The sequence below is a fragment of the Balaenoptera borealis genome, assembly GCF_965194805.1.
Source record: "Balaenoptera borealis genome assembly, chromosome: 19".
Taxonomy (NCBI): domain Eukaryota; kingdom Metazoa; phylum Chordata; class Mammalia; order Artiodactyla; family Balaenopteridae; genus Balaenoptera; species Balaenoptera borealis.
Window position 1 is genome coordinate 60,545,604 of NC_138878.1, and position 22,328 is coordinate 60,567,931.

Below are 22,328 nucleotides of genomic sequence, written 5' to 3' on the forward strand. Positions count from 1 at the left end.
AGAAGAGCAGCCTGAAAGTAAGGGGGAGGGAAGGGAGCAGGAAGTTGGCAGGAAATACCTAAAGTTGACATATTTCGAGCGAAACAGAGTAACCACCAGAAGAAATAAGAAAGAATGTGAAAGCTTTTGCTTTTCAGGTGGGCTACTGGGGATATGGTGGAATGGACCGGGTGGGCGCTAAGGACTGAACTGTGTCTTCCCAAAATTCATATGTTGAAGCTCTAACCTTCAATGTGACTGTATTTGGAGATGGGGCCTTTAAGGAGGTAATTAAGGTTACATGAGGTCATAGATTGGGGCCCTGATCCAATAGGATTAGGGTCCTTAGAGGAGATACTAGTTTTCTCCCTCTCTCGTCCCAGCAAACCCTCATCCCTGGGTCCCACCCCACCCCACCCCCAGCTCACTCACTGGCTGGAACAGGCTTAGGGGCGTGGCCTCCACACAAACCTGGTGGTGAATCTCTGGGTGCAGCAACCAAGGCCTTAAGATAATGACGCTCCCTGCGGTGAGAGATCCAAGCCACCACACCTCCTCCGCTGGCAGTGTAGCCCGTGGCATGGCACCTGCAAACAACGAGGGATGCCTGGGAGAAATGGGGAGGGCTGATGTGGAAAACATTAGTCCTGGTCTCCAAATATTTCCAGCTCTCTGCCTCCTGGCCACTTGGTAGAATTGCACCTCCCCATCCCCTTGAAGTTAGGCTGGCCCCCTTACTCGCTTTAGCTAATGAAACGTAGCCAAAGCAAAGTCCTTGGCTTTGGGGAGGAAGCATTTAAGAGCTGGTGGGCTCTTCTGCACCTCCCTCGCTGCTGCCAAGTTGTTCCAGGGGTAGTGCTTCAGCCAACCGGGGTGCCTCGGTGACTGCGATGAGCAGAGCCTCCTGCTGACCTGTGGATGAGCCACTGAGAGTTGGGAGTCTGTGTTTCTGCAGCATAAACTCGCCCGTCCTTATCAATACAACTGATACGCTCCAAATCTTAAAAAAAAAAAAAAAAAAAAAATTATTGGGCTTCCCTGGTGGCACAGTGGTTAAGAATCCGCCTGCCAAAGCAGGGGACACGGGTTTGAGCCCTGGTCCGGGGAGATCCCACATGCCACGGAGTTACTAAGCCCGTGCGCCACAACTAATGAGCTTGCGCTCTGGAGCCCATGAGCCACAACTACTGAGCACACGTGCCACAACTACTGAAGCCCGCACACCTAGAGCCTGTGCTCCGCGACAAGAGAAGCCACTGCAATGAGAAGCCTGCGCACCGCAACGAAGAGTAGGCCCCGCTCGCTGCAACTAGAGAAAGCCCGCGCGCGGCAACGAAGGCCCAACGCAGACAAAAATAAATAAATAAAATAAATAACTTTATTAAAAAAAAAAATTTTTTTTTCCGAGTATCGTTAAGAAATGCTCACCAGGGCTTCCCTGGTGGCGCAGTGGTTGAGAGTCTGCCTGCCAGTGCAGGCGACACGGGTTCGAGCCCTGGTCTGGGGGATCCCACATGCCGCGGGGCAACTGGGCCCGTAAGCCACACCTACTGAGCCTGCGCGTCTGGAGCCTGTGCTCCGCAACAAGAGAGGCCGCGATAGTGAGAGGCCCGCGCACCGCGATGAAGAGTGGCCCCCGCTTGCCGCAACTAGAGAAGGCCCTCGCACAGAAACGAAGACCCAATGCAGCCATAAATAAATAAATAAATAAATAATTTTTTTAAAAAAATTGGCACTTAAAAAAAAAAAAAAAAAAGAAATGCTCACCAGGCTCACACCATGGACAACGCTGTTGGGAGAAAAAGCAGCTAGCTCATTTTCCCCTAGGTGGGTCTTTTGCAAATACCCAGTAAAGTGTTCCTAGGGATCTTATTGAATGATCATATCTCATCCAAAAGGTTTTATTGCTAGGTGAGAAATACTCTAGTAGCAGCAAGCGTGGCACACGCATACCAGGACAGATGTCAGAGGGAGTTGGTAAGGTCCTGCAGGACCATCAGACCCTTCTCTGCCCGCATCCCGGGAACCAGCTGAAAGAGTAGTGTAGGGGGTTAAAGTGTGGCCCCCCCAAATATATGTTCACATCCTAAGCCTCTGAAACTATGAATATGACCTTTTTTTGGAAAAAGGATCTTTTCAGATGTAATGCTTAACAATGAGTTTTCTTTTGGGGTGGTGAAAACATTTTGGAGCTAAAAAAATGGTGATGGCTGTACAACATTGTGAATGTACTAAGTGCTACTGAATTGTTCATTGTAAAATGGTTAATTTTATGTGAATTTCACCTAAAAATAGTAATATTAAATACATTACAAAATAAAGTGCTGGCAAAGATGTAGAGCAAGTGGAAGTCTCATTCACTGTGCTGGGAATTGTAACATGGTATGACCAGTTTGGAAGACAGTTTGGCAGTCTCATAAAACTCAGTGTTCACCTGCTCTATGACCCAGCAATCTCCGTCCTAGGTATTTACCCAAGAGAAATGAACAGCTATGGTCACACAGAGACCTGTACACAAATGTTTACAGCAGCTTTATTTATAACAGCCCCAAAGTAGAAATGGCCAAATATCCCTCAGCAGGTGAGGGAGTGATTGTGGTCCACCGTCTAAGGGGGCACTACACCGCTATGAAAGCAATGAGCTGCCGATATAGGCACCGACCATCCAAGATTACTTGGATGCAGAAGTAATCTAAGAAGGAAAGAAACCAGAAGAGTGGTTGCCCGTGGGAGGGTAAGAGCAGGGAATTACCAGGAAGGGGCATGAGGGAACTTTGTTCTCTAGATTCATAGGGGTTTGGGGTACCTAGATGGATGCATTTCTCAAAACTCCACGAGTGTACATGTAAGATTTGTGCATTTCACGATATGGAAATTCCACCTTAAAAAAAAAAGGGAACATAAATAAATATTGAACTCTGGTTAATGATACACATGCTGCAGGATTTAGGGTGTTCTGATGTCTGGAACTTATTTTGAAATGCATCCAAAAATATGGGACTTGCCTGGAGGTCCGGTGGTTAAGACCCCGCGCTTCCACTGCAGGGAGCACGGGTTCGATCCCTGGTCAGGGAACTAAGGTCCCACATGCAAAGCAAACAAAACAAAACAAAGAAAACAAAAAAAATGATGTATGGGTGGATGGAGGGATGGACAGTTGGCTAAATGTATGATGAAACAAGTACAGTAAATATTCACACCTGTAGAATCTAGGTGGTGGGGCAGGGCAGGTACCCGAGGAACACCTGGCATTCTTTGCTGTTCCCAACCTCCCATTGGAAGGCTCTCAGCCCCACTCACCAGCCGATGCTTGATGGCCACTCCTGTCCCGTTTCAGTTTCCATTTCTTCCTCCAACAGCGATGCGGCTCAGAGCGCCACGTGCTTCCCGAGTGACGTCATCCGTTCCCACAGCTTTGATGACCAGCTCTGTGGAGGGGCCTCTCACAGCCTGCAGCACAGAGCTCCAGGTCCAAAGCTGCACTCAGCCCCTTCCGAGACCACCTCCTCCTCCCATGTGCCACCTCAGTAAGGAAACTGCCCTCCTCTGGGCTGCCGCAGACATCCTGTCCTGACCCCTCATCTCTGTCACCTGCCACATCTGACCCAGATACAACTCCTATGTGCGCTACTCTCTGAGTCTCAAATCCATCTGACGCCCAGCCCCTTGATCCTCCTGCTTTGTCATCCCACCAGGCTCCCCACTCGCCCTACCCCCACCCCATCTTGCCCTGGCCAACCCATGTCCTACACCTCCGCCAGATGGAACGTTCTGACTCCAGTCGTTACTTGAATACAAGCTCTTCCCTGCCCATGTCTGTAACACAGCCTTCAAGGCTCTCCAGGACCTGCCAACTTCCCAAGCCCCAGGTGCCACCTTCCTTCTCCTTGCACACCTCACCCCAGACAGTGGGTCAGTCCTGCTGGAGCCCGGTGCCAAGCACAGGCTCTGGTGCAGAGAAGGTCCATGCCCCAAACACTTGAATGATGCCTGTACCACCGCTGCAGCTTCCAACTCCTGCGCCGCCTTCTTCCTGCACGAGCCCCACGGGTGTTTGCATGTTCACCTTCCAAGCAGCCATGTGCTGGGCCCCAGGACGCTGGATCTTTGATTAGTCTAAGAACCAGATGTCAGACCTCTATTTCCCCTCTTGCCATGGACCAACGTAGGGAGGGGCACACCATCTAATCCAGCCAATGAGACCTGAAAGGAAGACTGAGGGACTTCCAGGAAGCGTTTCCTTGTTCATAGATACATAGGAAGTTTCTTTTCTGCTTCTGCACTTGGCTGGGTGAGGAGGTGAAGGCTGGAAGATGCTCTAGCCATCTTGCCATCACGAGGGGTACTGCTGCCCCAGACCAGCAGTGTGGAAAGATGGGCTGAACCTGAGTGAATTTGGAGTTAACTCTGACTTTACCAACCCTGAAACCACCCTACCTTCTTACCTAAGATGATGGACTCCTTCCTGTTTAAGGCAGCTGAGTTGGAGTTTTTTGGGTTTTTAAAAAAATACTTACTTTTGGCTGCGTCGGGTCTTAGTTGCGGCACACGGGAACTTTCTTTGCGGCACGTGGGCTTCTCTCTAGTTGTGGCACGTGGGCTCCAGAGTGTGCCGGCTCAGTATTCGTGGCGCGCGGGGCTTAGTTGCCCCGCAGCATGTGGGATCTTTGTTCCCTAACCAGGGATCGAACCTGCGTCCCCTGCATTGGAAGGCGGATTCTTAACCACTGAACCAGCAGGGAAGTCCCCAAATTGGAGTTTTGAGTTACCGGTGAAATCATCCTTACTCGATGTGGATGAATTAGAAGAAATTCAAAGGCTGAACCCTGAATTTTTGACCGAGACCTAGAGCTTACCTGCTTAGACCAGCAATCAGTGTAAGGGCTGTGAGAACCCTTCTCTTAGAAATACCCAGGATCCCAATTAAAGGGCAGGACTGCTTCCCAAAGATGTCCATGTTTTTTTTATCCCAGAACCCATGAATATGTAATTTACATGGCAAAAGTGACTCGGCATATGTGATGAAGGATCTTGAGATGGGGAGATGATCCTGGATTACCCAATCTAATCACATGGGTCTTTAAAAGCAGAGAACCTTTCCCAGCTGTGGTCAGAGAAAGATGTGACAATGGAAGAAGGGCCAGAGACATGTGATGTTGCTGGCTTTGCAGACAGAAGAGGGCCACGAGGCAAGGTGGGTGGGTGGCCTCCAGAAGCTGAAAAAAAGCACATAAACAGAATCTCCCTGTTCTTCCAGAAAGGCAGGCAGCCCTGGCAACCGTTACATTTTAGCCGAGTGAGACGTGTCACGCTTCTGACTTCCAGGACTGTAATGTAACAAGTTCCTGTTTTTGTTTTTTGTTCCCCCACCTCCCCGAGTTCCTGTTCTAAACCACTTGGCTTCTATAATTTATATGGCAGCCATGGAAAATTAATAGAAGCCCATTGAAACACAGAAACCAAAGCAATTCCAAAGAAGACATGGCTACTCTCCAGGCCAAGTCCTGCTCCCTTCTCACCCTCGCCGAGTGCGGCTTCCCCCGAGAAGACCCCTGGTTAACAAGTGAGTAATGTCTGAGTCCGCTGGGGCTGCTATAACAAAATACCACAGTTCTGGAGACTGGAAGTCCAAGATCAAGTGCCAGCAGATTCAGTGTCTGGTGAAGAGCCTCTTCCTGGTTCCCAGATGGCTGTCTTCTTGCCACATCTTCACACGGTGGAAGGGGCGAAGATACTCTGTGGGGTCTCTTTTATAAGGGCACTAACCCCATTCGTAAGGGTTTCATCCTCCTGACCTCATCACTTCCCAAAGGCCCCACCTCCAAACGCCATTGCATTGGGCAACTAGGTTTCAACATATAAATTTTGAGGCGACACAAACAGTCTACAGCAGTTAGAGGGCTCCCGTTTCTCATCCCTAGAAGCCAGCCCAGTTGTCCTGAGTTCATCACTGGCCTCTTCTGTGATCTGTGCGGGGGCAGGACCATGCCTGTGTGGGCCATCTGTGTCCTTAAAGGCCGAGACTGGCCCGGAGCCAGAGCTCAGGCACTGTGGAATGCAGTCGTCAGCCGCTAAGGGAAGCTGAGGCTGTTGGGAGGCACCATTCCCACAGTGTCATCATGAATGTCACCCTGGGACTGGCCACCGAGAAGAGACCCTGGTTTCAAGGTTTCACCCCCACCCCGTCATTTCTGGGGCAAGGAATGGTGGGGGCAGCACGGAGAAACAAGACCCACAGGCTTTTTAAAATAACTGCATCCTTTAATGGCAGTAATACAATTATTGGATTAAGAGACCACAGGAGAAAGGGCAGGTGACATTTCTGGAAGACAGATATGGAGTACAAAAAGGGGGTGGAATAGAGTCATGCGACGATCATTGTAAAAATACAGTACGTTATATACATATTTGCACCATCAACTTTCAACTCTGAAATAGTATTTACACTTTTGTTACAATCCTGGTTAGAGAACAATTTTTCTTTAAAAGCTCGGCCTGATGGCAAATGAAAATTTCGGGTGAATTCATAGTCCCATGAGGTTCTTAGGCTGAATATTCCAACAGGAGGGTTCCAGCTTCTATTTCATCCACAGATTTCAGTTTTAAAAAAGTATTTAATTTTGCTTTTATAAAAAAAATTCTCAAAGGAGGGGAAAAAAAACCCAACCACAGCCACACTGTGTATTCTTTCTTATTTTACAAACACTAAGGGCTGCAGCCCTCTGCTTCAAGGCCAACACTGGTGGCTGAAGAAAAATCTCACTGATGATTGTTTAAAACAAAACAAAAAGACACAAAGACAAACCAAACCAACCTGATCATGGCGCACTGCCTCTCCCGCCCTTGCTTCTGGCCCCAAACTCAATGGCTATTTCTCTTCTGGGGCAGGGCGTTTGGTATTGAACCCTCTTTAATCTCCTACCCCAAGGAGGTGGGAGGGGGAACCCTTTGGCTGGGACACCATGTTTCCTCATTATTAGTAAGGGTCAGGGCCCTTAAGCGAGGTGGTTGAGATGGTGGGATGAGGAGGAAAAAGGCAGGAGACAGCCGGCAAGTACTGACACACAGGCGGGAAGGAGCCCTGGCCGCACAGGCCTTGCCCAGTTCCCCTCAGGCCACGTCCACGGGGTGGGCCTCCTCTGGGGCTCTGTGGACAGGATGGGACCTCAGCCAGGGTCTTGGGGGAGGTGGGGGGAGCCTGGGCAGGCATCTATGCTCCCTTCCCGGCTCAGCCGGATGAGGAGAGTAGGATAACAGGCTTTGGGTCCCATGGCCCCTGCCCACAGTGGGGGTCCCAGTCCCTCTCCTGGAGAGGGCCCAGCAGCCCACACCCTGCCCTGGCTAGTCTCCCACCGTGTCCTCAGGCCCCCTCCTGGAAGTAGCCACAAATCCAACTCTGTACACGCTTCGAACCCATGCACCTGTCAGCTTGGAAGAAAACCAAACACACCAAAACCACGGGCCCTAAAAATATGGTGCAAGGAGGTGTGAAGAAAGCGGAGAAAGCAAAACACTTTGCCGAGAACCACCCAGGGATCCCTCCATCACGAGCCTGGTGGCGTGGCCATGCCATGGATCCTTGAGCTGTCCCCAGAGGGCCGGGGCCGGCTCACTGGGAGCTTTGCCTTCTGAGCCCAGGACAGAGCCCAGCACAAGGGGGAAAGGCATGGCCGGGACAAGACAGGACGGGACGGGCTAAGCTGACGGAAAGCGCGCGCTCTGCCTCTCGCAGGCAGCTCCTGGCCACACCAGCCTTGCCGACTCCAGGTCCATTTCTCACCCGGAGTCTTCTGTTGCAGGCTGGAGGGCGCTGGTTTGCTCTGGGATGAACTCTGGACGGAGGATGGCAAGGAGGCGGGTGTGTGAATCCAGATGAGACAGCAGTGGAAAAGGACTTTGTTTCTCCCCGCCCAGGCAGCTTCCAAAGGCTCTTTCTCTTTTCCTTCTGTCTTGACACTTTCTCACTTCCGCTGGCCCCTGAAGCGGGTCATCATGGCCTGCACACTGCAGAGGAGACGCAGAAATGCCTAGACCTGCTTCCATGCGGGTCCTGCCCACCATCTCGGCTCCGTCTCTTCTTGCTCATGCACCACAGGGTGAGCAGCGCTCAGTGCCTTCTCGACGCCTGCTGTTCCCTTTGTCCTGGGGGCGGGGGGGGGGGGGGGGGGTAGGATGGGGGGGGAGGGGCCAAGCTTTGCCCAGAAAACCCACCAGACTCCCAGCCACCAAACTGGGGCCCCAGCCTTTAAGGAGTCCCTGAAAATCAGGCCTGGCCAGGCCAGGCGGAGTGCCAGCTGGGGCTGAGGCCCAGGGGGACTCGCAACTGTACACATGCACATGTAGGTTTTCTCGGCGGGAGCCTAGGAGCCCCGCAGCACTGACCAGAAGTTAAAGATGGTTATGTACAATTTATATGTTTCAAAGAAAGTTACTACTTTAAAAAAAAAAAGGGGGGGGGGAAGAAAAGAAAAAAGAATAGGAAAAAAGAAAAGAAAGAACACCCAGACCCCCTCCCCCCTCCCCCCAAGTCCCCAACTCTGGTTGCTGCCCTTAAATATTGCCCTGGGAAGGGTTGGGTGCAGGGAGCGCTCGACTCCGGCTTAACACTACTGGCAAAAGGGGGAGGCAGTGGGGTCAAAGCCTTTAAAAACATCTTTCAGGGACCCAGCGTCCTGCTCACCCTCTTGGGCCGGGCTGTTGCCAGCAAATGGGCTTCCGGAGCCCGTCTTGGGTGCCTGTTTCACGGTCCCGAAGAGGGTGGGCACCGGGAGGTTGTGCACGCCGGGCTGGGGCGGAGCGCCCTCTGCTGGCGGGGCGCCCGTGGCGGCGGCGGGGGCCGCAGCGGCCTTGGGCCGGGGCCGGTTGTAACTGTTGTACCTGTCTGTGGCCGTGGCTGCGGCCCCATCTGCCCCGGACTTCCCCGATTCAGGCTGTTCCAGGGCGGACTTGCGGACAAATGGGGGCTCCTTGGCCTTGGTGGCGGAGCTCTTGCCGTTGCCCTCAGGGCCCTTGGGCTGGGTGCCTGCATCAGCGGCCGGCTCCGCAGCTTTGCCACCCGCGTTGGGAGTCCTGGGGTCGTAGAGGCTGATGCCGCTCAGCACGCTGCTCTGCCCACTCCCGCTGCCCTGGCCCAGGCCTCCGGCTGCCAGCACGCGGGGGTCATAGGGGGCGGTGGCTGGCGGGGAGGACTCCCCACTGGGGCTGGCAGCTGGAGAGGGCGCTTCGGTGGGGCCAGGCTTGGCCGCCCGGGAGGAGGCAGCAGAGTCTGCTGGTTTCTGCAGCCGGGGGTCGGTGGGTGTCTTCCGCACTCGGGGGTCACTGGGCTTGTCACCGGGGCCAGGGGCTGCCGAGGGGCCAGTGGCATTGACAGTCTTGAGGATGCGAGAGAGGAGCTCAAAGTCAGGCAGGCTGGAGCCAGATGTGCTGGGATCTGTAGAGGTGCCTGGGCGCTGCCGGGGGTTGGGGGGGCCCGAGGTGGCGGTGCGGTGCAGCCTGGGATCCAGGGCAGGCATGGACTGCAGGGCCGCGGGGACGGGGGGCACTGCATCCTGCTTGGGGATGGGCAGGGGGATCAGGTCCTCAGGGTTCCAGAGCACAGTGCGGGCAAAGCTCGGCTTGCTCAGGGTCACGTCCTTCTTGATGTGGCTGAACTGCTGCAGCTGCGATCGCGGGTCCCGCAGCGGGTGCCCAGGGAGGGGGTCCAGGGGAATGTTCACAGCCTTCTCCCGAAGGGCCCGTTCCCCTTCCTCCTCTTCTGCAGGGGGTGGCCCAGACCCCTTGGAGCCACTGGGGCCTGCGGGGCTGGAATGAAGGCCGCCTTCGGGCTTGGGGGTGGACAGGGAGCGAGCCAGTCGAGGGTCAGAGGGTCCTGTGTCACCTGGGCCTGAACTGCTGGAAGCCTCGGCGTGGCGGGTAAGTCTGGGGTCCCGGCTGAGGCGGGGGTCAGCCAGCCGCCCTCCTGTGGGGTGTCCCTTCTGGAGGCGGGGGTCCCCCAGCCCACTGCTGCTCAGCTCCCCGACGGAAGCCTGGGGTCGGCTAGACGTCTGCTGCCTCAGGGTCTTCAGGATGGAGGTGACGCTGCTCCCACCCTCATCCTCATCACTTGAGTACCAGTTTCCAGTGTCACCTGAGGAAAAGCAGAAAGGAGCAGGGAGAGGGTGAGTGGCCGCCACATCCGCCGCGAGGCCTCGTGGACCCCATGGCAGCCCACTCCCCTGCCTCTTACCTCTCAGAACCTGTTTCTCCTCTCTTAAAACACCCCACCCCCACCACAGGACGCCACGAAGAGCCAGTGAGCTCAGGCAGGCCAAGCACCGAGCTTGGCAGGTCTCTGGCTATCGTTTATGGACCTTTCCCCACGTACCGGCACCATTCTAAGTGCTTTGTCTTATTTGTCACAAACACCCAGGATATAGCGTTATCATCACGCCCATTTGACAGATGAGAAAAACAGAGGCACAGACAGTGCCATAAGATAGGGGGCGGAGCCAGGGTTGAGCTCAGACTCCGAGCCCAGGGCTCTGCCGCCACCTCCTCACCTCCTGGGCAGGTTCAGGCCCCAACATGGCAGGCCTGGCTCTGAGTGCCTGTGAACAGCTACTGCTGCCTTGGCTCTCACTGCGCTTGGGGCTCACAGACACGTGCCTCCCAGGCCCCTCAAATCGTTCCCGCGACCCAGGGCAGGGCAGTCACCAGCTGACAAGAGGCGGGGCCAGGTGGGCAGACTCAGAAGCTAGCCCACGTCCAACTTTCTAGGCAGGTGCAACCGGAGCCCCTAGGGGAGGGGGCTGTCCCCTGTTCTCACTGTCCCACTTGCTCCTCGGCTCTGGTCAGGGCCACCCATGGCCTTTGGCTTCAGGTTCTAGATACCGTTTTTGTCCGCCCCCTTTCACCCCGGGGTGGATACCATCAGGTCACTGCACGGCACCATGAGACTTGGCAGCTGTGCCTGTGATTATTACTGGTTTATGTCGATGACTAGCTCTCATCTGTTGGCTTCCCGAGAACATGGTCTGGGGAAAGGGGGACTGAGAATCTCCCTACAGCCTCCTCTGTAAGGGTGCAGGGGGTGAATCCTATTGCCTGCTGTCTCCTCCAGGGACCAGCCCACCTCCCTCCTCGATGCGATCAGGGTCTCTCCCGAACCCCACGACACAGAAGGGCAGCCCCGACGTCTAATTTTCTCAGGGACATGCAGCAGCCCCAGCAGCTCCACAGACCTGGGCAGGGGTCCTCCCCGGCCACAGGTCCCTTTCTGACACAAAACCCGAACTAGGTGCTCCCCACCTCTCCCCTGCACGGCGGCCCGGGGGGCCTGCGCCCGTCGGGGAAGGCCCCTGTCCCTGGGGGGGACACATGCCTTCCTCATTCTCCCGGTCCTGCTTGCTGCTCTCAGCCAGCCTCCTCGCTCTCTCCTCCTCCTCCTGCTGCTTCTGCTGGATCCTCAGGTACAGGGCCCTCTGGGCCGAGGGCAGGAAGTCGGGGACACCGGCGCCCGGCTTCGGCCGGCCTGGGGGCCCTCCCTCAGGGAAGCTGTCAGGCTCCAGAGGGTGCTCGGGGAAGAGGCGCTCCCCAGGCTCCCCCGGCAGCTCTTCGTAGTGCCCGTAGTCCTCTGTGGCAGGGGAGAACCGAGGGTTCATGTCGGGAAGGGCCTCACGGCACCGACTCCGACCCACCCGTGCCCTCAACTGGAAAACCCCCCCCGGATGGCGATGGGTGAGAATGTGTAGCCCGTCCCTTCCGACCCTCCCCAGGAGGGGCCCCACGGAAAGCCCAGCAGCGGAGGACGGAGCAGCCAGTGGGGGCGGGGAGGGTCCCACCTAGGACGCAGCCACTGAGAACGGGGTTCACGGTGAGGTTCAGTGACATGGGCAAACGCTCATGAGGTGAAAACAGGACGGAACGTCGGACGCATGTTTGTAAAACACAAAGAAAAGGTTTTGAAAAGACAGACAGAAAACAGTCCCTCTGGGGATGAGAACAGGAGAGAGGGGCTGAGGGCTCTTTCACTTTTTACTCCACATATTTCTGATCTGTCTTCATTACTCTTGATGAGCATTAATTTTATGATTTCTTTAAATAAATAATCAATAAAGAAAAACACACCCTAATCTCTCAGTGAGCTCAGAATACGAGTCAACCATGGTAAACAAAGACTAGTAAGGAAGAGAAGAAAACACACCACAGTGTTGCTGTGGCTACCTGTCAACCCCGAGGCTGACGGCTGACTCCTCCTCCTCCTCCTCCTCCCTTTACGGGCTCCTAACTCCACAAACGTTTATGAGCGTGCTGCTGCATTTACAGGGACGGGGCGGGGGGGTTTCTCCCATACAGCATCGAGGAAGCACACGGCGGAAGGGCTTGCCTTCATTCTCGAAGGGCGGGCAGGCACCCGGCACTAGCCACCTCCCTTCACAAACGCTACCCTACCCAAGCCAGAGCCAAAGACGAGGGGAGCACCGTGGGCAGACCTTCAACGACACGCCTGGAGACTCGTGTGTGCGCGCGCGCGCGCGCGTGTGTGTGTGTGTGTGTGTGGGTCGGAGACAAAGTCCAGTTAGCACTGTCCCACAGAACGTTCGGCAACGATGAAATATCCCCTATCTGCACCGTGAGATGTGGCTCCCCTACTGAGCAGCCAAAATGTGGCCAGCACTACCAAGAAAGGGAATCTGTAACTTAAACTGAACTTTCAGGATTAAAGTAATCAAATCTGTAAACACGTCATACACGAAGTGTATAAAGCATAAAGTGAAAGGTCACTTTCTTCTAGCCCCTGAACTTCATAACATGTGAACCTGATGGGCGAGTCTGCTCTGAGCCACACCCTGGCTCGGAGGTGAGGACACTCCTTAAACAACGGTCCCACCCAGTCCGCCCTGCACGGAATTCAAGAGTGAATTTCTTGATGGTTCTGCTCTTTTCAATATATTAAAAACAACTGAATAGTACTAAAAAGGTAGATTTCATGATATGGGCATTAGAGTGAATTACTCCAGAGATACCAACTGTTATCAGCTTGACAGACTTTCGGGTTTTCTTCCCCACCCAGACCTTTGCCATGCACATTTCATACACGTTGTTTAAAGGGGGAGGAAGCCCCCTCAGGTCGCCTGCTTTTCTCACTTGAGAACATGTCACTCACCTGGCTCCCTGCCCCAAACACCTGCTCTCATGCCTCTGAACACAACTGAGATGCCAAAGACTCCCACACTGACCTCCAGCCTGGTCAGCTCCCTGACGTCTGCATGGCTGTCAAACGGGCACCTCATGCTTAACGTGGCCAAAGCAGAAGTGCTGCCCTGCCCCAACCTGGCTCAGCCTGGACACCCAGAGCGGCTCGCCGGCATCCGCCCCTGCCGCCTGGCCACGCTGGCCCGATGGCTCCACCTCCACACCTAGCCCTGCGGCTCCCTGTCCTCTCCCGGCTGCCACCCACCTCACCTCTGCCCAGGGCGACTCAAGGGCAGCCCACAAGCTCCCAAGATTCCCCTCCGGCCCCTACTCGCATCCATCGCCCTTGCGCTCCACTCCTCCACTATCCCCGTCACTCTTCCGCCGAGTCCACCTCGCCATGGCCCACAGGGTCCTGTGTGCTGGGACTTCTCTCCCCCGTCCTCCCTTTCCAAGCCACATGGACACCTTTGTTTTCCACAAACAAGGTGACTGGCTGAGGCCTCCGCACCTGCTGCAGCTGCCACCTAAGCCAAGCCCACGACTCCCTCCCCGCCTTCACCTCGCAGACAGGCCTCCGCCGGCTGTGACGCACCCCGCCGGTCCGGCCTCCACCCGTCACCCTCACTCGGTGCCCCATTTCACCGCCAGCAATGACCAATGCCGAAATGAGCTGACGCCCTTGTTTACACATTTCCTGTCGGTCTCCCTCCACTCAAATGAAGTTAAGGCAAGGACTACGTGCTTTGCTCGCTCTGACCCCACGCCTAGAAGCACGCCTGGCCCCTGGCAACAACGACACATCTCGTCCTTCTGAGGGCTGCACGCCACCTCCTACTGACGCGGCACTGTCGTCCAAGCACCCGACTGTCGGATGTTTAGTTTGTTACCAACACATGTTCTCATTTTGTAAGAAAGGAAGGAAAGGAGGAAGGAAGATGGTCAGTTGTGGGGACAGAACAAGCAGAGTCGCAAGGCAGCTCCAAGCCAAGAACCACCCCAGAAGGAGGCCGCTTTGGTTGGGGGCACCTCAGCCTGGAAGTTCAACACCATTCCACACCCGTCCCTCTAACTTCCCAAGCTCCCACTCCACACACACCAAGCAAAACTTACAGAAATTAAATAAGTTATAGTGATGGCAATCATAACACTCCTCCTAGACTCAACAGGGTAGTGAATCCCACATCACTGAAAACGTTCAACCACTCACGGGACAGAGATGGAGTTGGATTCATGTTTTCAAAGACTCAGACCGAGGAAGAAAAACCAGATCTTCCTGACTACATTCCACTGTGCAGACCCCAGCAGCCCCAGCTGGCCCCCACCCTGAGCCCTGCATACCTGCGTCCCCAATGAGTCCTGGTTCCATCTCCATGCCCTCTTGCTGCTGGTAAAAGTTTTCATAGAAGTTCTGGGCTGGTGGGATGGGGGGCATCATTCCAGAATGTGGGGAGTCTCCAGGACCATAGGGCATCATTGGAGGGCCACCAGGTCCCATGGGCGGGCCAGGATTCATGCCAGGGCCCATTGGCATGTCGGGGTGCATGTCCGGATGCATATCAGGGTGCATGTCCGGGTGCATGTCGGGATGCATGTCGGGGTGCATCGGGGCCCCCATCGGCCCCGGGGGTCCCATATTGGGCCCGGGGCCCATCGGCCCTGGGGGTCCTCCGGGTCCAGGGAACCTGCAAGAGAAAACGGTGCCCGTGAGAGGGGCTGCAGAGGAAGGGTGGCAGCCACATCCCTGAGAGACACAGAGGCCTGCTCATGGTTGAGCAGCAGGGGGCTCCAGACCAGGCCTCTGAGGGCTTTGGAGAGAGGCAGGATGCGGCCTGGTTAGGTTCCAGGCCACAGGGCCCTGGCACAGAGGAGCCTGGCTGAGGCCAGAAAAGCCCCCAGGCACTCACCTCACACCCAGTTTCTCAGCCAGCTGTCCTGTGGGCCGCACCACAATCTCAAACAAGGAGGGGATCTTCTTGTTGTACATGTCCTGCTGCTGCTGCAGCTGCTGTGGGGACAGCGGCTCGTGCACGGGCATGGGCAGCTGAGGGGGGCCGGGGGGCGGAGGCGGGGGTGGGGGCGGGGGCGGGGGGCCACCCTGCATGGGCCGGCCATTCGGAGAGGTCGGGGCCGGGGGGCCAGGTGGGCGGGGCGGGGTGGGCAGGAGGCCCACGCCAGGGGGTGGTTTGGGCAGGGGGTTGATGCCCTGCTTCTTCAGCTCCTCAACTTCCTTCTCATCCTCAGCGCCTGCCTCTGCGTCATCAGCCAACATCTGCGGGCCAGAAGGACAAAACAGTGAGAGTCAGGACAGGGGAGGAGGCGGGTTGGAATGCACTCCTCCAGGGCTGAGAGCCGAATTTGCAGAGGATAACTCTTCAATACCCTGAGGCCCTTACAGCAGGGGTCCCCAACCCCCGGGCCACGGACTGGTGCTGGTCTGTGGCCTGTTAGGAACCGGGCCGCACGGCAGGAGGTGAGCGGCAGACAAGGAAGCAAAGCTTCGTCCCGTTGCTCGCATTCCTGCCAGAGCCCGGCCTCCTGTCAGATCAGCGGGGGCGTTAGATTCTCATAGGAGCTCGAACCCTACTGTGAACTGCGCATGCGAGGGGCCTAGGCTGCACGCTCCTTATGAGACTCTAACGCCTGATGATCTGAGGTGGACGTGAGGCGGTGATGCTGGGCTGGGGAGCGGTTGCAGATACAGATTATCATTAGCAGAGAGGTCTGACTGCACAGAGACCATAATAAATCGGTTGTTTACAGGCTCATATCAAAACCCTATCAGTGAGTGGCAAGTGACAATTCAGCTGCATCTCACAGAGTAGACTGGACATAAGCAACACACTTCGGGTGTCACTGTCTCCCATCACCCCCAGATGGGACCATCTAGTTGCAGGAAAACAAGCTCAGGGCTCCCACTGATTCTGCATTACGGTGAGTTGTATAATTATTTCATTATATATTACAATGTAATAATAAGAGAAATAAAGTGCACAATAAATGCAACGCGCTTGAATCACCCTGAAACCATCCCCCATCCCCAACCGGGTCCGTGGAAAAATTGTCTTCCACAACACCGGTCCCTGGTGCCAAAAAGGTTGGGGACTGCTGCCTTACAGCATCAGGCCAACGACCACAAAGCCTCTCTGGCACAAAAGTCATCACCCCATACCACTGCCACATCCCTTCTCGGTGAACAGCTGACAGGGGAGCCATTCTTATTTGGCAGCAAAATACATGCAACATACTATGTACTATTTCACCATTTTCAAGTGGACAATTCAAGGACGTTAAGTACATTCGCGATGTTGTATAACCACCATCTCTATCTAGTTCTAACACCGCCGAAGAAGACTCCATACCCATTAAGCAGTCACTCCCCATGCCCTGCTCCCTCCCAGCCCCTGGCAACCACCAATCTACTTTCTGTCTCTATGGATTTGTCTATTCTGGACATTTCATAGAAACGAAATCCTATAATATTGTGGCCTTTTGTGACTGGCTTCTTTCACTTAGCATGACATTTTCAAGGTTCATCCATGTTGTAGCTGTATCATCTATTTTATCTATTTCATGGCTGATTAATAGTTCATTGTTCTGGGCTTTCCTGATGGTGCAGTGGTTGAGAATCTGCCTGCCAATGCAGTGGACACGGGTTCAAGCCCTGGTCTGGGAATATCCCACATGCCGTGGAACAACTAATAAGCCCATGCACCACAACTACTGAGCCTGTGCTCTAGAGCCCGCAAGCCACAACTACTGAGCCCGCGCACCACAACTACTGAAGCCCTCACACCTAGAGCCTGTGCTCCACAACAAGAGAAGCCACCGCAATGAGAAGCCCGCGCACTACGACAAAGAGTAGCCCCCGCTCACTGCAACTAGAGAAAGCCCACGTGCAGCAAAAAAGAACCAACGCAGCCAAAAATAAATAAAAATAAAATAAATTTATATAAAAAAAAGAAAGTTCATTGTTCTGTTTGAATTTTAAGGGCCCCTCACCGCACTTGCAATCAAAATCCAATCACTTACGAGGACCCACAGGGCCTGACAGCAGGGCTGGGTGTCTGGGGAGGACTTCACAGCACCCTGGAAGCTTCATTTCCTTCTATGGTGTGCGGACTCCTCCACCCTAAGCACCCAGCTCTGTTTCAGTTCTGCGGACAGCTAAGCTCTTTCCCCAGCAGGGTCCTGGCCTGGACCAGGCCTCTCCCCAGGCATTTGTTTTCCCCTCCATTCTTAATGTATGGCTCAATATCCCCCAATTGCTGGGGTCTCTTATTAAAGGTCAACTCAGAGTGACTGGCCAGGTCTCCTGTATTTACTACTGGAACACCATTAGCTCCCTTGAAAGCACTGCTAAGCTTTGTAAGATTTTACATTTAGTTGTATCTTTGTTTATTCCTGGCCCAACGACTACCAACTCCACAAGGGCAAGACCCGCAGGGCCCACCATAAGGGCTGTTACAGGGTAGGTGGACAATTCCAAAGTCTGGATTCAAGCAGAACGTCTCACCAATTAGGATCCTGGGCAGAAGTTAACACTGCAGGCCTGCCTGCTTCTCTTGGAAGGCCAGCTTGCAATGTTGGCCTTTGGCTGGTGCCTGAGAACCTAGATTTCGAGAGGGTTCCCAGGATTCCCTGACTGCTAAGAGGGGCTCACTGTGTCTAAACCGTTCGTACAAACAGCATGCTTTCTGCGGAACATCCCTTTTCCTTCTGGGAGTCTGGGATTTTGGTACGTGCCAGGCAGAGGCTGCCCTCAATAAAAACCCTGGGCACTGACTGAGTCTCTACTGCACGCCCATGCATTCTACACGTTCTGTCACAACCTGAGGAGTTATACACGTTCCATGTGACTCCAGGGGGCGAGGACTCTTGGAAGCTGGTACCTGGTTTCAGCCTTTACCGCCTGCCTTTTCTCTTTGTGCATTCTGCTTTGTGTGCTTTCGCTGGAGTTAAATCTCAGACAGCTCGGCCCTGGGAGTGTCCCCAGCAAATTGTCCAACCTGGGCCCAGGTGGCCTTGGGGACCTCGGCACACACGCCTGAGTGGATCCTAACGCGGGGCTCTGAGATGCCCCGGCACCTCAGCCTCAGCATTGCTCAAGGCAACTCCTCCTCCTGCTCCTCCGCCCAGGGACGGTGGTGGCGGCGTGGGTGGCGGAGGCAGGACTTCCTGGCGGGTGTCAGGCAGTTCCCAGCTTTTCTCTCTCCTAACCATCAGCAACGGTATGTGGACCCAGGGACGCAGGGTCCAAGAAGAATTTGGCTTCAAGGGGGATGGAAAACTTGGAAGTCTGATCAGTGGAAAACATCTGTCCCTTAGAGCCCTGCTACTCAAGGTGTGGTCAGAGCAGCCTCCGGTCACAGAGCCAAAGCCCTGCACTGCTAGATCCTCTCAATGGCAACGAAATGCCCTCAGGTGTAGGCAAAACCTAAGGAGGAGGTTATACCTCATTAAACAGGAACAAACTTGACCACAACTTCCTCCCCGCCCAGGGAGGGGATGCCGTGGTCCAGCCACCAAATGCGCCAGACTCCCCTCGCCCCCGAGATAGGGTCACACATCTCTGTACCGCTCCGCACTCGGGAACACCCAGCCAATGGCCCCTGCGCGGGGGACAGAGGCTGAGGTGATCCTTCCACTGCCACCCCCGGCCTGGCACGGTGCTCAGCACATGGGGCCATGCAATGAACTCAATGACCAAACGAACTGAAGCACCGGCCCACAGGACAGCCCCTACGAGTGTATCGCCGGTCCCCAGGCAAGGCGGGCCCCCTCTCTCTCACACTCACCTCCCTGGGTCCCATCACTTCCGCTTCCCCACTGTGCCCCGCAATCGGGGCTTCCACACCCATTCCACGCTGGGGAGAAGTCTCACCTCACGGCGGGCTCCCACTCCAGGACTTCACCCCCCTCACCCCTCGCGCAGACCCCACAACACCCCGATGAGGACTCCAGCACGGGACACAGCCAGCTCCCTGCACTTATCTCTTTACCCGCCACCCCCACTGGGCCGCAAGTGCTGCCTCAAAAGCAGGGGCTGAATCGCATCAGAGCCCAGAACACTGATGCATAAGATACATAGGAGATGTCAACACCCCACCCCCACCCTGAAAAGCTGAACCCAAACCATCCAGGCAGTCCTTCAGCACATCTATCCCTAGAGACTCCCTCCCGCCCCTTCCTGGGCCTCTCTGCAGCAAGAAGCTCCCTCACACCACACAACCAGGGCCTTGCTGGGTCCCACAACCTCCCCCGCCAGGACTGATTCTGAATGATTCCCGGGTTTCCAAAAGTCAAAGGCATCCTCTCAATGGAAAAGGACGGCCACACCTGCGGATACACATAGACATGTGGGCCAAGGTTCATTGGGCCAAGGAAATAAGCTCATGTTCATTTGTTAAACATTCTAAGCTTTGGGAATTCCCTGGTGGTCCTGTGGTTAAGACTCTGGGCGTCCACTGCAGGGGGCGTGGGTTCGATCCCTGGTCAGGGAACTAAGATCCTACAGGTGAACTAAGATCCTGTACGGCACGGACAAAAAAAAAAAAATCTAAGCTTTTGCCCCAAACTGCTAACAAATCAAATGTTCTTCAACTGGTGACTAGATAAACAATCTCAGATCATCCACACAGTGGAGTACTACTCAAGAACAAACAGTGATGAACTACCAATACTTGCAACAATGTGGATGAATTTCAAACACCTCATGCAGAATGAAAGACGGCAGATTCAAAGGCTATTATAGGGCTTCCCTGGTGGCGCAGCAGTTAAGAATCCGCCTGCCAATGCAGGGGACACAGGTTCGAGACCTGGTCTGGGAAGATCCCACATGCCGTGGAGCAACTAAACCCGTGCGCCACAACTACTGAGCCTGCGCTCTAGAGCCCGTGAGCTGCAACTACTGAAGCTCACATGCCACAACTACTGAAGCCCGCGTTCACAACAAGAGAAGTCACCGCAATGAGAAGCCCGCGCACCGCAACGAAGACCCAACACAGTGAACAAATAAATTAAAAAAATATATAAATTTATAAAAAAACAAAAAACAAAAGGCTATATAAACCGCACACATGTTTAGAAGCTACATACCATATATCTATTTATATGACTTTCCTGAAAAGGCAAACTACAGGGACAGAAAACAGATCAGTGGTTTCCAGGGGCTGGAGATGGGAGAGGCACTGATTACAAAAGGGGAGGGGTTTTGGGGGTGAAAGAATGAATTTCCTCTACCTAAACTGTGAGGTGGTCACATGATTCTCTGCGTTTGTCAAAATTCACAGAACTAGGGAATTCCCTGGCGGTCCAGTGGTTAGAGCTCTGCACTTCCACTGCAGGGAGCATGGTTTCAATCCCTGGTTGGGGAACTAAGATCCTGCATGACACCCAGAGCAGCCAAAAAAAAAAAAAAAAAAATTCACAGAACTAAACAGGGACGCTTTTTTTTTTTTTTTAGACTGGATACAAACTATACCTTGACAAACCTGACTATAAAACAGTATAGGTATAAAACAGTCACTGAAGGATTTAATGGTAAAGAACCATAATGTATGCAACTTATTTTCAAATGGCTCAAGGAAAAAAAATAAATGAGAGCAAAGTGATAAAGCAAAGGGGGCAAAATAATGCTGACAGAGGAATCTAGGTGGACGGAATTCTTTGCATTATTCTTGCCACTCGCTCTCACGTTACAGTCACTGACAGCCCCAAAGGCAAGCACATCTCAAACCTAGAGTGGATGATTGGAAGCTGATGTATCTGGACAGACAGGAACGTCACCAAGAAGCAGGAAAATTAAGCTGAAGAAAAGGGTGGAAGAGAGAGCACAGACATTTCAGGAGAGGATGACGAAGGCCCTGTCCTCACAGCTTGGACCCAAGGGCTGCCCAGGAGCCTCAGGCCCCAGCCCTAGTTGATCAAGCTGCAACTCTGTCCAGGAGAGAAGGAAATGGCTGACCCCACATGTTTATCAGGGTTACCCTGGGCCCGTTGTAAAGGTTTAAGTTTTACTTTCTGACCACCCAAATTCGATTCTGGAATGGTTCTTCCAGGTTCAACGCTCATTTTTAACCTACTGAGGCTTGACTTTAGATAGGGGATGTTACTGATACTCTCAAAATGTTTGTGGCCAGAAATGGAAATGTGCCACCTTGATTTGCTTTGAGTTATTAGGGTGTCTAGAGCTGTGCTGTCCGATATAGTGGTCACTGGCCATGTGTGGCTATTGGGTGCTTGAAATGGCGCTATAAGTAGAAAATAAACACTAGATTCCTCAGACTTAGTACAAAAAAGCCCAAAAAAACCCCAAAATATCGTAATTATTTCATTATTTATTACCTGCTGAAATGGTACTTTGGACATGGATATACTGGGCTAAATAAGATACACTAATTTCATCTCTTTTTACTTTTTTAATGTGGCTACTAAAAATTTAAATTTGTGGCTCTGTGGTGTTCCTACTGGACAGCACTGGTCTAGAGAGCAAACTCTGAACCACCAGCAGGGGGCAGTCCTCAGTCAGAGATTCTTTAGTTCTTCAAATGAGAAATGAAGCCGCCATGACTTTTCCCACTCCTTACCCTGAGAATGACTCACAGATTCTAGACAGCTACCAGTTACAAAACCCTGTTCCTAGGATAATAGGTCAAAGGGCCTGGCAAAGATGAGAACTTTCTCCATGAATGCTCTCCCAATGAGGAGTGGACGGTCTCTTGCTTTGCTTGTGCAGGGCTTCCCCTCAACCCCTCAGGCAGCCCCGGCCCGCATGGGTGGATTCCTGAACCTGGCTGAGGTACCTACGGATTCTTTCCATTCCCAAAACACAGCCAATCTCCTTAAACTTTCTGGGAACCAGAGAGAAGGCAGGAAAAGCCGTCATGTGAAAGGACACGTGTTCTCGCACCCATTCACCCTGTGATGGATGTCAGAAAATCAAGGACAGGAACTGGGGGCCCCAAAGTCCTCAGCCTGACTCCTCAGGGAGAACAGACATGAGGATGAGTTTCAAATGTCATCTGGCTGGTAAGGAAGCCCTGATACCTCATTGGAGGAAGTCTCCCCATCGTGAGAGCCTCCAATTGCCCCATGCTTTTTCTACTACGTAAAAGAATCCTTAAGACTTGGAAAGAAACATATGACCCTTCCATCAAAACAGAACCCATGGGGCT

General features: G+C 53.8%; 1 protein-coding gene across 10 annotated transcripts in view; it reads right to left on the reverse strand.

Annotated features, from left to right (window-relative positions):
- Positions 1 to 6,219: 6,219 nt before the first annotated feature.
- ZC3H4 (zinc finger CCCH-type containing 4) overlaps positions 6,220 to 22,328 on the reverse strand; it is a 42,978-nt gene continuing 26,869 nt past the window's right edge. For 5 of the 10 annotated variants that reach the window (XM_082370136.1, XM_082370131.1, XM_082370140.1 and 2 more), the window contains 4 exons: positions 15,060 to 15,424; positions 14,494 to 14,837; positions 11,339 to 11,590; positions 8,130 to 10,105 (listed from right to left, as the gene is read on the reverse strand). In XM_082370136.1, the coding sequence (XP_082226262.1) occupies positions 8,586 to 10,105; positions 11,339 to 11,590; positions 14,494 to 14,837; positions 15,060 to 15,424 (2,481 nt within the window). In that variant the 3' untranslated portion in view covers positions 8,130 to 8,585. The other 5 variants (XM_082370138.1, XM_082370137.1, XM_082370132.1 and 2 more) reach the window with 3 other exon arrangements.